Raw genomic sequence first — 17371 nt, forward strand, 5'->3', positions numbered from 1 at the left:
ATGTCCATATATGGGCACATCACACTTTTTTTGTGAAACTAGTTTGATAGTGTAGACAGAGCTTACAAAAACTGTCATCATTTAGGTAAAAGAACAAGAAAAAAGATGAGCTCATTGTATACAATTACTAGGGGCCTGATATTTCTCTGACCCCCTTAGGATCACCATGATAAAGCCATGGTGGTCACCCTTCCAACAAAAAGACAATAAATGATGGAGAGAGATAGGGGCATGTGCCGGATACTATTTAGGATGATGGAGATCTATTTCCTCTATAGCATCTACATGCAGCAAGGTAAGACCTTGATGGTTTATGGTAACAATGTGCTATTGTTATTCGGAAATGAATACTGTATTTTCACAAGAAAACATACAATATGCTGATACTGTTTATAATATACTGATACTGTACATAGTGTTAATGATGATGTAATGATGAAGCCATTTACTGTTAGTTAGTATATCCAAAATTCTATAGTAATTCAGGGTCATGCAGTGTGCTAGAGGTACAAAGAGTAAGAGGTTTTATAAATAAACAACACAAAATAACATTGTTATAATCTAAGGCTGTATTGTTTAAATTTTAATAAAAGATAGAATATTGACATTACATATTTTATTGTAGATTAGAAAGCTCATAAAGTATCATTATACAAATATATTCAACAGTTTTTAAATTGAAGGAAGTATTGTATTAAAGAAGTATACTTTATTTGTATTCAAGTGTTCTACAATGTTGATATTAAACAACAAAACCTAAAAAAATGGGTAATTTAGGAGGTACAGGCTTGATACAACAAAAGTTGAATTTACATTTTTGGGCTTACTACAATATTACAAATTGGGAGGCTGAGGAAAGGGAAATGCTGAGTTTGTAACTGTGTTTAATTGCAATAATAAGATAACACACGATAACTTTATTTCATCCACAAAACAAAAGGAAATAATGGTGCTTGTCTCATACAAAGTTAAAACATTAACGGAAAAAACAAATATCAAAACAATTCTATACTAAGGTTTAATTGAACAGAATTAAAATACACTTACCATAGCCTGTTCGATCTTGTTGTCAATCTCGCCTCCAGCGCCGGCACTGCAACGAATAAAAGCAACAATTACATCCCAATTGCTAAGTGTTTTCCCCTCTTTCATGGCAGACTTACATTTTGGAGTACGCATTGGAATATAGTTGTTGTTATTATTGTTATACAAGCAAATATTGGCTGTAGCCATCAAAGCAATAATCGACGAAATAGAAGTTCACTCGTGTTGCTATCACACACACACGTACTCCTGTTAGTTATAGCACCAAACTTTAGCACAACTTGTCGAAAACAAAAAGGTTTAGTCTCTTGGTTTGCCCTTGAAATGTTACTGGATACAGATTGGAATAGATTCCTTGTATAAACAGTCAGATATATTGCTCAAAACTATAAAAACAGTGCTTTTTAGGGATATTATATTAACATGTGTTTACAAGCGTTAATACAGTCACGACTATTCCCGGTCACTCAAGCTAATGACCTCCCGTATTTGGTACAATATTATTAATTCTGGAAATTTCCCCTTATGGATAGATCCAAAATGTTCAAAGGAATACACAAGAAAAAGGAAAAGACAATCGTTCCAATAAAATGTTATCAGATATAAAACAATACAACAAATATTGTTTTTATTGAATAATAATTATAAATTTATAAAAAAAGTCAGATTATAAATGTTCAAAAAAAAAATACATTAATGTAAAATTTAGTCACATCCCCATATTAATAATAGACTAATCCGTTACTTAGGTCAATACACAGTCAGGAATGGAAAATTCCATTGAGTTAGTTTATCAGGCTGTATACATAACTGTGATGTCACCTTGGAATAGTCCATTGTCTTATGAAGGGTATTGTTAATAATTATATAAATGAGGCATTATATTACTGTTGTGTATACTATACAAGGACAATAGAACACAACAAGGAAGTCAAACAATGTAGCCCTGTTAACAAGAAACAATGTAACTTAACATTGAATTTCTTTGAACTGAATAAAGTAAACACTTAAGATTACCATTGTAACCTTTGGCATGATTGGTTACTGGTACCCATTGGTATTATTCTACTAATCAAATTAATTTGTACAACACCACCGTTAAAAATTTATCGTTGTTTTTTAATTAATCAATTAATAATATTGTGTATTTTAACTGCACTTGACTTTACTGAGAAAATTTTCTTTTTCATTCATTATACTAATTTTAATTAGTTATACCAAAAAAAAAAGCGCCAATAGCCAAAGCTAATTTGCTTAGATCTAAGTCACTAGCCATCAATCTATTTACGCACTAGTATGAATAATAATTACCTACAGTAACTACAAATTTATAAAGTCAAATACCAAGTTGTTTACTTTTTACTGTGCTTTACTGAGAAAACTGAAATTGGTATTCATTTATTACTATTATTTTTAATTAGTAAAGTCTAATGAAATATCAATGTCGTTAACTTAAAGCTCTGTCTACACTATCAAACTTTATGTGAAAAAATATGTGATGTACCCATACATGGACATGATGATGTCATATCACTGCCATATTTTGGCACATCACATTTTTTTGTCAAACTAATTTGATAGTGTAGACAGAGCGTTACAAGATGTTGGACATTCATTCCGGGTTAGCACTAACTATATCCTGCTATAAAATTAAAATGCCTTTGGTTATAATTTGCACTATAATATGAACTGAATCTATTGATTTAATGATTCACAGTATTTTATATGATACATGATTTTATAAATCCCTTTTACAAAATAGTGGGAGCCAAATATAATTTAAGATATTATTTGCATATTTAAATTAAATTTTTGCGTAAATAAATGTATGGTAATATAAATGGCCATGAAATATGTATGTACATTATGAGTATACTGTAGTAGAATTTATCAGTAACTGTCATGGGAGTTACATTACTTATTGCATAAAAATACAACATATTATTATAGCACAAATAATATATTCTTTTCCATGTGCAGCAACATATTTGGTAGAATAATGCGTTTTTAAATAATTTTTTTCTTTTCACAGTTAATCAAACTAGCAATGTGCTATTAGTTTTTCATATACTAGAACTAGATTGATGATGTAATTTATTTCAATATTTATTTTTTAATGTATTATGGTGGGCTTGATCTACAAATTCTTTAAATTTAATGTTTTGTAGAAATAAATAAATTTATTTTATTATTATTATTAGCACACTTGCTAATGTAGTTAGTTCCTCATTTTGCTAGTTCAATTAAGTCTGTTTGTAGGTTTGCTAGTAAATAACAAATTTATTTTCTGGTACATGTAATTTAAATGTTTTATCATCGTGACTTCTTTTAGAGACAGGTCTATATTAAATGAAATTTTCTGTTCACAGTCCATCACTGTTGGTACTTTAATAAATAAATAAATATCGATTTTTAACTGCAATAACATTATCCCAAATTACCTATTCATACACTAATCATGTGTGTCTAGACAAATTGTTATTCGTAAACAAAATGTGGAACACATCACCAGGTGCACCAGGTAAGCAGCAGGGAGGATGCAACTAGACAACATGTTATATGGGTAATGATTCATTGTGAAAGTAAGAACTTAAATGAACTAGCAGCAGGTAGTAGTGGTATATTGATATAATACTATACAACATCATTAGGACAGTACTGTATGGTACCATGAATCATATACTAAAAACAGCAGATAATAAAACATAATCACATTAATTTTAAAGATGTATTAAGGCCAATTAGGCATGATTTACAAATAGTTTCTTTCCAGGAGCTATTAGAGCCTTAAACATCATGTAGACACTTTTTGTAATGTTTTTGTTTTTGAGTTTGTGTTGTGTCCGTTGAATATTGTGCTCTGCCAACAGAGCAAACAGAATTTATATATTTTTTGTCTTAAAACAAATAATAATAAATGATACTTGACTACTTGACTTGTATTGTCCCCCAAAAAACAGAAAAAAAGATTAATTAATTCAGACTTTGAATGTGTTGTTTTGTATTCTTAATAAAAAAAAAAATGTTTTCACTTATAAAATATATCTATAAGATATATCAAACTATTTTGACAAAAAAGTGTGATGTGTCCAAATATGGTAGTGATATGACATCATCATGTCCATATATGGGCACATCACATTATTTTTGTCACATAAGATTTGATAGTGTAAACAGAGCTTTAAACATTCAAAATAAAATCAATAAAGAGAACTTTGATCAATTCTAATTCTGCAAACTTCTTAACATATTAACTACTAACTAATCGTGTATGTCACTCAATAAACGTGACGGAGTTAATGTCCTATTGGTCATTCATTTGATGACATCATAAGTAACCTTGCTATCGGCAATCTTATGTTGTAGCACGAATGGTTTACATAATTTCCATATTAAAATGTGTTGAGGTATGGTTTGAGGTAAACACAACTTTATTGGCAAACTGACAAGGTAAACACACAGGTAATATATTCTGTTTCTGTTTACTACTGCAGTATTTGGAATTGTGATTACGTATACAGGAGTGGGAAAAAGGCCAATGCACCAAAATGTCCCGGAACACTGACCTAGTAAAAGCTCTGTCTACACTATCAAACTTTATGCGACAAAAAAATGTGATGTGCCCATATATGGACATGATGATGTCATATCACTACCATATTTGGGCATAACACATGATTTTGTTAAACTAGTTTGATAGTGTAGACAGAGCTTTATACACACTTTGTTTTGAATATACTGTAACCCCACCCCTAATTTTTCTGGCTGTTTTACATTAAAGTATTCACTAATTTGTTCACTGAGATACACACAGTCATATTTTCAGCGATTTTCCTTAAGATTTTTAGTTTGTTATAAATTGTATCAATAATTATACTATATTATGAATTAAAATAACTAAATCTGTATGTCTTACTCTTCTTCTGTGTAAACCATTGCAAACTAAGACCAACTGTGACCATATGCTCTCTTGGTTCAACAACATTTATTACGGTACTTCAAGTCAACCTCCAATTTATCATATCATAACGATGATGATAATAAAATACTAGAAAGTAGTTATAACAATAAGTTTATCAGGTGCATCTATTTGACCTCATCTTAAATCAATATGACCTGTGCTACCAAGTTTTCCATTAACGTTATGAATCTATTGTCCGTCAAGTATAATCAAAAACTTATTTTATTTAATTTATATGATTTTGCAGCATTTACTTAATAAATGGATATTACATTTAGTATTTATTATGAAAATCACTCTGAAAGACAAAATACGAAAATAAACAAACTGAGCAGAAGTTTTGGCAACATACTGGGACTGTTACAAAATTCAAAATTCATATTTTGATTTAATTTGAATAGTGCTTTAAACTTTATAAAAATATAACAACTATTATAGATATCTGAATCTTGATACTGGCTAATATGTGTCCTGTATCATAGGCAAATTGTGTAATACAGTGTCATATATGATACCTGTAAGATAGACCATAAGCCTAACACATGATGATGATACAGGATGAAATTATAATCTCATATGTGGAGATATAACGGGACAAAGAATTGCTTGTATACCTGCCAACTTTGGCCAATGTGCGAGACATTAAATTAAAGTTGTATATAGTGCCCTCTATGTGATAGATAATAATAACTCAAAATAATCTTGAAATACGCCCTCTAATTTTTCACTGAATAAACATAGTCCTAGGCTAATTATGCTCAAAGTTATTTTTCCTTCAAACTAAGTAAGTTAATTTAAAAAATGTGTTAGATAAAATAATCTATGCCAAGTGGTATTGGATTGTACAACATAGACCTATAGGTTCCCAGGAAATGGCAAATAGAGGGCAGTATATAACTTTATTGTTGTTTAATTTGAATAGGATATTGTTGATTACCATGTGATATTGAATCCAGATTTGAAACAATGGTAAATATAATGTAGGGCTTTGGTGATTCACAAAGCTCATATCAGAATATTGCCGACAAAATAAAATATTGAAAAGAAAAATAAAATTTGGATAATAGTAAAAGCATTTATAATGTGCCATATATCCAATCACTGATTGCTCATACTCATAGGCCCGGTACAAATAAAACCATTATAAGATTTACAATAAAACAACTCCAAAAATAATGACACCAATCTAAATGAGTAAATAACTTTAACTGATACAATTTAAAAAGAATACTTTTGGTACTTTTAACTAAATACATATAAATTGTTGCATATTTTTATGTAAGGTAAAGTAACAAAAAATGTTTTTTAATTGTTAAAAAAACTGTTAATTGCATCTTATCTATGTCTTTCTTAAAAATATATTGTTAAAACTTTCTTTAGCGAAGATTAGAAACAATAATTAAAATAATAATTTATTAATTTGAAAATATTAAATTTCAAATAAAAAAATTCTTAATTTAATTGTGAAACTTGTTTTATTTATAAAAAAATGTGTGTTTCTTTCTAAAAACTAAACTCAAGATAAGTACGGAACAACTCGGCAACAGCTTTCTATTTATAGCTCATGTTACCCATGACAACTGCTTAGATACGTATCTAAGCCAGTTGCAACTGGACAGAACCGAATCCGTGAGATAAGAATCGCAACTAAGAGTCTTTTAACCTGCTACGTGCGTGCCAATTAACCAAAACTTTTTGAAAATGTCAGAGAGTAGGAAGTATGAATTAGACTCGACGCTTATCGTACGTAGGCACATCAAAGTATAAAATACTGAATACACTGTTACAATGGTAATCAGTTAATAACGTCCTGCATGTTGTTGTAATATGAGTATTCGGCGGGGATTCCCGGGACCTTGATTACTCATTGGCCGTTAAACCAACTTGCTTACTATCTGTCTTAAGTAACTATCAACACTATTGCATCAACTTCTTGCACCAATTCTACTGCATGCTACTAGTGTTGTTAATTCAATTCTACTGCATGCTACTAGTGTTGTTAATTCAATTTAACTTGTACAATCAAATTAACTGTACTGAATATTGAAATGCTTTATTTGTCACCATCATAAAGTAACAACAGAATCTTCTTAAAGGTATTAGTAAATTAAATATTAGTATAATAAAAAATAATATAAACAAAAAATTATATCATAAATATGCACACATTATTGCACGAAAATTAATGCATAAAAAGAAAGATAGTGGCATCTTTTAAAAATGCTAAAGAAATCAATTTTAGTTTATTTTCATATTTATTCAACTAATGTTTAATAACACTGTATTATGTATTGTGTTCTCTTTTTTTTTTTACCTTCCTGGCCATATTATATTCCTGGCCATATTATATTCCTGGCCATATTATATTCCTGGCCATATTATATTCCTGGCCATATTATATTCCTGGCCTTTAGAGATGCAGTAGTCCTAAAAGCAATCCCTTTTTGGGACTTATTTTAGAGTAATACTAGTAATTTGCCAAAACAAGATTTTCTAATTTTCAAATACTTTTTGTTCTAAGTATTATGTGAAACGATAAATGAAATGAAAATTGTTCAAATTCCTTTTCTACAATTATTTATTTTCAAGAATCCAGTCTTCTTTTTAGAAGCTGGCCGGCTCGTTATGTAAATTTGCAAAGTCGTTTGCGAGGCTATTGCCTTTTACAAGAATTACCAGCTTAAAAACCTGCCTCAGAATCCCATTCTCATTTGTTTCTTCTTGAGCCATGATTTTAAACAACACTACTACAGCATTAATGCTAATATTTCAGAAGGCAATTTAGACTGTGCTATGTTATTTGGCTTTAAATTTTATTCATTTACTTTAAAAGAAATGTTATTGTAAATAAATAATATAATTTTGATTCACTCATTGTATTAGTAAACGATAACAGTTAACAAATTTCCATTTATTTCTTGTGACATGATTTTAAACAATACTACAACTGTAGCATTAATGTTAATATTTCAGAAGCCACTTTAGACTGTGCTGTTATTGGGCTTTGAATTGTATTCATTTCAAAGTAAATTGTAATTGTAAATTTAATTTTGATTCACTCATTGTAATAGTATTAAAATGATAATAATATTTCTTCTTATCATGGACATGTTGACTTCATCAAAATATTAATTCAATTTATTTACTGTAGTAGTATCAATAGTTTGCTACCAAATTCACATGATTCAAATTTGCGCAGATAAACAGATTGTTGCGATAACCTATACATTACAGTACCGGCGAGAATTACTGCCCGATTTGGACGCGGCCGAAGCAGCATGTGCAAAGTCGTTTGCGAGGCTATTGCCTTTAACAAGAATATACTATCCATGACGCGTCAATCGTATCGACACTATACATGTAGTTTGTTTCATTGTGCACATGAAAGATTTACTTCTGCACTTTGATAGATTGTAGGTTCCGGCAACGACCAATGACACAGTAGTTCCGAGGTCGAAAGCTCTGTACAAATTTAAACATTTTAATGAGAATCAAACGAGCAAGACAAGAAGAGTGTGTTTCGTTGTTTTGGAAGACGTTGAACTCTGTTTGTTGGCATGCTTCTGAACCAATAACAACACTTGTTTAATGCCATCATGTACATTACAATGCACTCCTGTCAACGTACATCCCTTGATTATGCAATGTCATTGATGATAGCCTCACATTTATACACACCTGGTAATATGATCTAGTTCTTATAATATCCACTGGGAATTAGACTATAGAATTTGGTTGCAAATTATGGTTTTTTTGCGGTAAATAAAATAATAATATTGGCCAAGACATTACAGTTTTGCAACCTGTGTTCACACACTTGAGGTAATCATGCATACAGAATTAAGCTCTGTCTACACCTGCACCATCAAACTAGTATGATAAAAAAGTGTGATGTTCCCAAATATGGTAGTGATGTGCTCAAATGTAATTGTGATATGACATCATATCCATATATGGGCACATCACATTTATTGATAGTGTAGACAGAGGTATGTGTCATTAACTCTAATACTGTTGTAATAATAATACCACATTTATATAGCTCCATTAAAACTGATAGCTTTTAGAAGTACAGAAGACCCCCTTACTAAGAAAGTGTCCCCTGAATAGAGGTGTTCCAACGGAAAGAAAGGGGGAAGGGAAGGTATTCTACTGTATCCAATGTAACTTTATAGATTTCAGAATGTAATGTTAGACAAGTTCATAAGATCTTAAAAATGCTATATAGTATCTTACAGAGGTAACAATGCTTTACTTTTTTTTTTAAGTACCTGAGTGATGACATGATTACATCATTATTACAAAATACATGCAAGAAAAATCCCCTAAATAGAACTTCTATTATTGTTAAGTGGACACATTCGGGAAACAACAAGGTATAGGGGTTTGATGTAGTGTTAAAACATAATGATCCCTAGTCTTTTCATGTGAAAATGTCCCCTTAATAGGTGTCCCCTGAATAGGGGTTTGATGTAGGGTTGAAACATACTGACCCCTCGTCCTTTCATGGGAAAATGTCCCCTTAATAGGTGTCCCTTGAATAGAGGTTTGATGTAGGGTTGAAACATAATGATCCCTAGTCCTTTCATGTGAAAATGTCCCCTTAATAGGTGTCCTCTGAATAGGGGTTTGATGTAGTGTTAAAACATACTGACCCCTTGTCCTTTCATGGGAAAATTTCCCCTTAATATAGGTGTCCCCTGAATAGGGGTTTGATGTAGGGTTGAAACATACTGACCCCTCGTCCTTTCATGGGAAAATTTATTAGGTGTGTCCCAGCAACAAATGTGTCCCAAAGAAGGGGTTCTAACTACATAATATATAGTCCTTCAATCCATTTGGTTATTGCTCACTTACCTACTGAAAATTGTGATAACAGTAACAAGGGCCTGGTCCAATTCTTTAACCTTTGAATGCGTTTTATCATCATAATACGTTATGTCAGCAGGCATCTTTAACTTGCCTCTGTTAGGCCAAATCAATTTTTGTTTCATACTAAAAAACAATTTCACTCCTAGCAGTTGAAAGAATTTTCAAAATGAGCCGCAAAACTCTTCAGGAAAGAACAAGAACTGCCGGAACAACTACCTTCCTTAGAACTGACTTGCTAAACGTTTTCTTATCTCAGACGTAACTTAACGCAGATATCATACAGGTGCCGCAGAGCGAATGAACGCTTCACAAGCAGAGAATCGTTTATAAATGAGGCAATCAAGTGAAACATATGACAGCCTCAAGATGCTAAAACCGAAGAGTGAATCACCTTGTGCATTGCGAGTAAATATGCTAATTTGGCTGGCTTAGCTTTCAGCCAATCATAGCCATGCAAGGCAACTGAGCTGTGGAACTCAAGCATGACACAAATGTACAGGTACATAAGCTTCATTTTTACAGGCCTACAGTATGGCAATATTCATTGATATCTCTAGGAATATTATTACAAAATATTACTAACTAACTGATATTACTGTACATAAGAGTTTAAACTGGAACAAATACAAAATATTCCAAGTTCCTTACTCACAAAAAAAACATTGGCAATGAATTAGATAGTTGACTATTAATTACCTCTTTCCTGATGTCTTTTATTATTATCTATCTACAGTAATACTCTAATACTAATACTCTAATAAACTAAATTTGCTGTTGTCGCATAATGTTCTGAATTACACAGACTTAATGAGTCATGTGTAACTGTGATTTTTGCCGCTTTTTTTCTCCTTACCCTTCCCATTGTATGTATGTATTCTGTTCTTGTTGGTCAAATAAATAAATAAATAAAATCCCTATTTAAAATGACCAGTACTTGTGGCAGATAAAATTTTCGCCAACTGTAGCAAGCTACTGTACACACTACCACCTCAAATTTAGTTAAGGTTTATCAAAACTTTATGATTTCAGTACAAAATATTCTATTAGGGTGAATCATAGGTTTTGATACAGACAGACAGTAGAACACAAGGACACCCCTATCAATTCTTTGGAGTATTGGAGAGCCACTTTGATAGTGCTTGCACTGTTGGCAATCCTCAGGGTACTCCATCCACACTTGTTTGTATAATGTGGTTTGGAGTATTGGAGAGCCACTTTGATAGTGCTTGCACTGTTGGCAATCCTCAGGGTACTCCATCCATACTTGTTTGTATAATGTGGTTTGGAGTATTGGAGAGCCACTTTGATAGTGCTTGCACTGTTGGCAATCCTCAGGGTACTCCATCCACGCTTGTTTGTATAATGTTGGTTCTTTCTGTTTTTTGGACACCCCCATCAAGGGGACCTCTTCTTTGGGACATTTCTATCAAGGAAACCCCTTCTTTGGGACACTCCTATCAAGGGGACTCCTTCTTTGGGACACTCCTATCAAGGGAACACCTTCTTTTGTACACCCTTAGCAAGGGAACCCCATAGGACGGCCAATATATCTTTTAACACTAAGACCAACCAAGGAATACTTTGTTGGGCCCCAAAGGTGTCCCCTTAATAGGAGTTCTACTGTATTCCACAACGAGACCATTAACAAACAAAGAACGTCTACAAACTATAATTACAATTCTTCGTAACTTGCGAGGAGTTTGTAATAAGCTGAAACTCGAAGTAGAACTACACGACATGGTTAGGAATTGGAATGTGATGTCATTGGCTTAATTTAAGTAGAACACTAAACTACCTCAAAATCTAAATACTATCTGTACACTATTAAAAAACAAATCAAGATGCAGGTATAGTAATGGTATGTTAGTATACTATGCAATTCCTTTTTTTAAAGATTCAATTAAAGATATACTGTATTGTCCCCCTACAATTTTTTTCACATTTTCTGTTGAATATGCCATTTTAATGTCACATAATATTTTTTCAATTTGACCAAAAACTGGATCGGAAAAAAAAATTATATACCTGAAAAAAATGTAATTTAAAGCCAAAAATCTGTTTCCTTGGTGTTTTGTTTGTTTTTTTTTTACAGAATTCAATAACTTTATTAAAACTGCAAAATGGCCTATTTAAAGTAATTTTATTAATCTTCAGTTTTCATGTTTTTGGGAGACAATACATCTTTTAAATTACTGTTTTCTCTCATTACCCAAAAGAAGCTAAATATAATACAGGGCGTGGAGAGATGCACATCTCTAACTAAAATTAAATTCTTTGCATAAAGACATTATAATAACAGGAATAGTATTTGCATTATTAACACATACAAATTCTACGTTTTATGTGTAAAATGGTCAAGTTAAGTCCAAGAACTGATTGAAATGTCTGTAACGATTACTTTGGTTCGTGAGACGTATGACTTTATTGCTGTTTTCAACATGCATTTGCATAATCAGGCATTCCAGAATGTCTAACTCAACTCAGAGATATTCAAGTTCACGATAATATTTCTATGTTCAAAACTCAAAATATCAGTCACAAATATAAGATATAAATCAGGTAATTTCTACAGTGAAATGCATTCAACATTTATTCAAAATGGTTCAGAAAGTAAAATATTAAATAAAGATGTCATCTCTTGATTTATATTTTTTTTGTGGTTAACTACTTTATTTAATTGATTGAGTTTGTATTGTTTGAATAGAAAGAAATGTACAAACAAAATAAATGTGTTTAAATTGAAGTAAACAGAAAAAAAAAAAGGTACTGAACATTAAATCAATTAGGAATGTTATCTGAATAATATAAAACTATAAATAAAATCAAATATTTACGGCAATTTATCTGGAAAACGTATGACCATAAATAAAATTAAGAAAATCAATGACCAAATCAATTGTCACAATCAAATTAATTTATCAACAAACTAGAGTGTCTGACGTAAAACTAACAGACACAATTTGGTTAAAAAGCTGTTTTTATATAATTATGTGAGTATTTTAATGCGGTGATTCTGGCTTTGTGCTAAATTTTTTGTATAATAAATTATTAAAATTAATAAAAATTAGGAGGCTTTATGTTTAGAATTTATGGTTAATAAGCTATGTTTATGTTTTTATAGAGTGAAAAAAATATAATACAGCTTGAATGAGAGATAAAATCCTGATAGTTATAAAATACTAACATTAAAAGTTAACATCCTATGTTTAGAATGATCTATCTATTATAATCACAAATTCTAGTGAATTAATGTCATAATTTTTTCCTTAACTCACAAATCCAGAGAAACAAGATATATTAAATAGCGCCCTCTATAAATCAGCTGTGATACAATTACAGTACTGTATAATATATAACTATTGGGTACAATTAGTCTACTGCTGTAGTATATTTTATTTCCCAAGAAAAATGTTTTCAGTATTAATAGTAAATGTGTATTTTGTTTTTTGTTAAAAAAATTTGTTATTGCTAGAGATTATCTAGCATAGCCGAAAGTCTATTGAAGTCTCTAGGAGAAACAAACTGACTGAAAGCCAAATTATTTATTTCTCTAAATATTTCAAAAAAACAAAGGAAATAGTATCGCCAGAAATTCTCGAAAACAAGATCATCGTCAACATTGAGTCATACTGAAAGAAATCATAAACTGATCTTATCAAATATTAGATTAAATACATGGCCAATCAGAATGGCTAAATAACGAGAGTTGTTATTGCTACCTCTAGAGGGCCTCATACAAAAAAAATGTATAAATATTTTCATTTCATAAATTCAAACAATTAACCATTACAGTAGATAAAACCCATATTATTGGGATACCTATAGGACCATTGAAGAAAGTTTCTCCTTAATAGGGGTTTCCTCTAAATAGAGGTTGGGCATGGTGTAAAACATATATTCCCCTCATTCATTTGATATGTGTCCCCTTAATAGGGGTGTCCCTTGAATAGAGGTTGGGCGTGGTGTAAAACATATATTCCCCTCATTCATTTGATATGTGTCCCCTTAATAGGGGTGTCCTTTGAATAGAGGTTGGGCATGGTGTAAAACATATATTCCCCTCATTCATTTGATATGTGTCCCCTTAATAGGGGTGTCCCCTGAATAGAGGTTGGGCATGGTGTAAAACATATATTCCCCTCATTCATTTGATATGTGTCCCCTTAATAGGGGTGTCCTTTGAATAGAGGTTGGGCATGGTGTAAAACATATATTCCCCTCATTCATTTGATATGTGTCCCCTTAATAGGGGTGTCCTTTGAATAGAGGTTGGGCATCCAGGTGTAAAACATATATTCCCCTCATTCATTTGATATGTGTCCCCTTAATAGGGGTGTCCCCTGAATAGAGGTTGGGCATGGTGTAAAACATATATTCCCCTCATTCATTTGATATGTGTCCCCTTAATAGGGGTGTCCCCTGAATAGAGGTTGGGCATGGTGTAAAACATATATTCCCCTCATTCATTTGATATGTGTCCCTTAATAGGGGTGTCACCTGAATAGAGGTTGGGCATGGTGTAAAACATATATTCCCCTCATTCATTTGATATGTGTCCCCTTAATAGGGGTGTCCCCTGAATAGAGGTTGGGCGTGGTGTAAAACATATATTCCCCTCATTCATTTGATATGTGTCCCCTTAATAGGGGTGTCCCCTGAATAGAGGTTGGGCGTGGTGTAAAACCTATATTCCCCTCATTCATTTGATATGTGTCCCCCTTAATAGGGGTGTCCCTTGAATAGAGGTTGGGCGTGGTGTAAAACATATAATCCCCTCATTCATTTGATATGTGTCCCCTTAATAGGGGTGTCCTTTGAATAGAGGTTGGGCATGGTGTAAAACATATTTTCCCCTCATTCATTTGATATGAATGTGTCCCCTTAATAAACAGGGGTGTCCCCTGAATAGGGGTTGGGCGTGGTGTAAAACATATTTTCCCCTCATTCATTTGATATGTGTCCCCTTAATAGGGGTGTCCTTTGAATAGAGGTTGGGCATGGTGTAAAACATATTTTTCCCGCATTCATTTGATATGAATGTGTCCCCTTAATAAACAGGGGTGTCCCCTGAATAGGGGTTGGGCGTGGTGTAAAACATATATTCCCCTCATTCATTTGATATGTGTCCCCTTAATAGGGGTGTCCTTTGAATAGAGGTTGGGCGTGGTGTAAAACATATATTCCCCTCATTCATTTGATATGTGTCCCCCCTTAATAGGGGTATCCTTTAAATACAGGTTGGGCATGGTGAAAAACATATTTTCCCCTCATTCATTTGATATGAATGTGTCCCCTTAATAAACAGGGGTGTCCCCTGAATAGGGGTTGGGCGTGGTGTAAAACATATATTCCCCTCATTCATTTGATATGAATGTGTCCTCTTAATAAACAGGGGTGTCCCCTGAATAGGGGTTAGTCTGTATCATAAATACTATAGGCAAGACACATAATGTGCTTAGCATCTTTCAATTCTGATGAACAGTATGATGAAGATTTCTACCTTTTAATAGCCTCAATAATAATTCATTAAACTTGCGAGAAATTACACATATACTTAGGAAATGATTTAATTAACTTATTCTGGCCGAATTAAATTCTGCCCGTTCTGTCCCGTCTCTTTTAACTTAATAACAAAACTTTCAAGTATTTCCAATTAGCTGTACTAAATTATTTATATCACCTTTGAATTTAATAATTTAATAATTTCTAATGCAAAATGCAACTCCAAATAAACCAAAGAAATAAAATATTGTATTTGGGAGGAACAAAAAAAAATGGGGGTAATAGTCTATAATTTAGTGGGCCAGTTATGGTTTTGAATGAAAATTTAAGTTCCATATAAAAAGTAGCATTTTCAAGTTGAATCCTTAAGGTGTCATAACATGTTGTCTCCTGTACAGCACACTTTTCAATTCTTGAGTACTGTACAACTAAACATAGAATCTTAAGCTCTGTCTACACTATCAAACAAGTTTGCCCAAAAAAAGTGTGATGTGCTCAAATATGGTAGTTACCGTACTGACGCGGGTATAAGCCCACCCCCCTCGAACATGAAATCACGTCAAGTTTGGGGGGTGGGCTTATACCCGAGCATCCAAAAATGCAGATCGTCAAAAACAGCACATGTACACTGTGTATTTCCACCATGCGAGCGAGCGCCCTCACGTGTACGACGTTGCCTCTAAATACACGAGGTGTAGAGTGTCGGAAAATTAAGCTTATAGTTTTAGAATAGAATTTATCAAGCAGAAAAGCAAGTATACAATGTTCGTTAAATAGAAATGTACCCAGGGATGTCACCACGCTGGTCGGCGCTGGTCGGCCCCGACCAGCACTCAACATTTCCGACCAGGATTTACAGGCTGCCGACCACCACTACTATTTATTAATCATTACGATATTTATATTAGGCCTAGGCCTTACTAAAATTCGTACTGAAACATTTTACCTAGCACATTGTTAATTACAGACAAGCTAGCCTCATTCATATAGATAAGACAAAAGACTACAGCAAATGTTTCCGTGGTTACGTACGTTACTTTATTTGTAACACAATACCAGGCCTACCCTGCCCTGGTATTCATTGTTACAGCTTGTGAGTCATGGCGAACAACGTGCTACACAGCACAGTGTACAAGTTTAAAGTTCACAAAGCGACCATTCAAGCGTTTTATTTTGCACAGATTAAAAATACAAACAAGTACGCAGTAATTAAAAATGTACAACTACATAGACCCAAACAAAATAATTTTTAATTGCTGAATGTTTTGTCACCCTGCTTTAATTATATTATGTTACTAGTTTTACATTTTGTACTCTACGAACTATTAAAAAAAATAAAAAAACATGCGCATGGTTCAGTGAGACCCGGCATGTTCGTTCGTTAATGATCGTCGAGCATGGTACAATAATTACACGTCCCTGGATAAACACGTGTCTGTTCTTGCCGGCCATGCACTACATGCTTGCCGCACAGTTGTGAAACAAAAAATCCGGAATTCGCGAATACGCTAAAAAACTCTCGCGCAAAAGAACACGAACATTATATCGAGCAACAAGTAGTATTAAGGTCTAGGCTAATAATTTATCTACAGTATTTGATTAGGGATTAGGCCTAAATAAGGAAGCGCCTGTTTTTGTGGAATTCAGATTTTGGGGCATCTATCTAAGCCTTGGCTAGGCCTAGTAGTGGTCGTAGTGTCTACCAAGGCTAGGCCTAAGCCTGACGCGATCTATTGCTATTCATTTCGTATGCGTTTTTTTGTTTTCGCGAATATTAACGGCGACTCCCCGGTGGTACAAGGTTAGGCCTAGACCTGACGCAATTTGTTGTTATTTATTTTCATAATTCTTTATGTTTCGCTAAAATAACGACAACCCCCGGGGGTATACCCCCGGGGGTGTACCCCCCCCCCCCCCCCCCCGGGCGGAATTTGCCGACCTGCACTCCAAAAAGCTGGTGACATCCCTGTGTACCAAAGAAATTTAATAAGC

General features: G+C 32.9%; 1 protein-coding gene across 1 annotated transcript in view; it reads right to left on the reverse strand.

Moving 5' to 3' along the window:
- Window positions 1-17371, reverse strand: part of LOC140050356 (uncharacterized) — a 40604-nt gene that overhangs the window by 13066 nt on the left and 10167 nt on the right. Inside the window, exon 2 of the mRNA XM_072095512.1 lies at window positions 1048-1093. Within this exon, the coding sequence (XP_071951613.1) occupies window positions 1048-1093 (46 nt within the window). The remainder of the gene's footprint in view (window positions 1-1047; window positions 1094-17371) is intronic.

Source organism: Antedon mediterranea, chromosome 5, assembly GCF_964355755.1.
Source record: "Antedon mediterranea chromosome 5, ecAntMedi1.1, whole genome shotgun sequence".
Lineage (NCBI taxonomy): Eukaryota > Metazoa > Echinodermata > Crinoidea > Comatulida > Antedonidae > Antedon > Antedon mediterranea.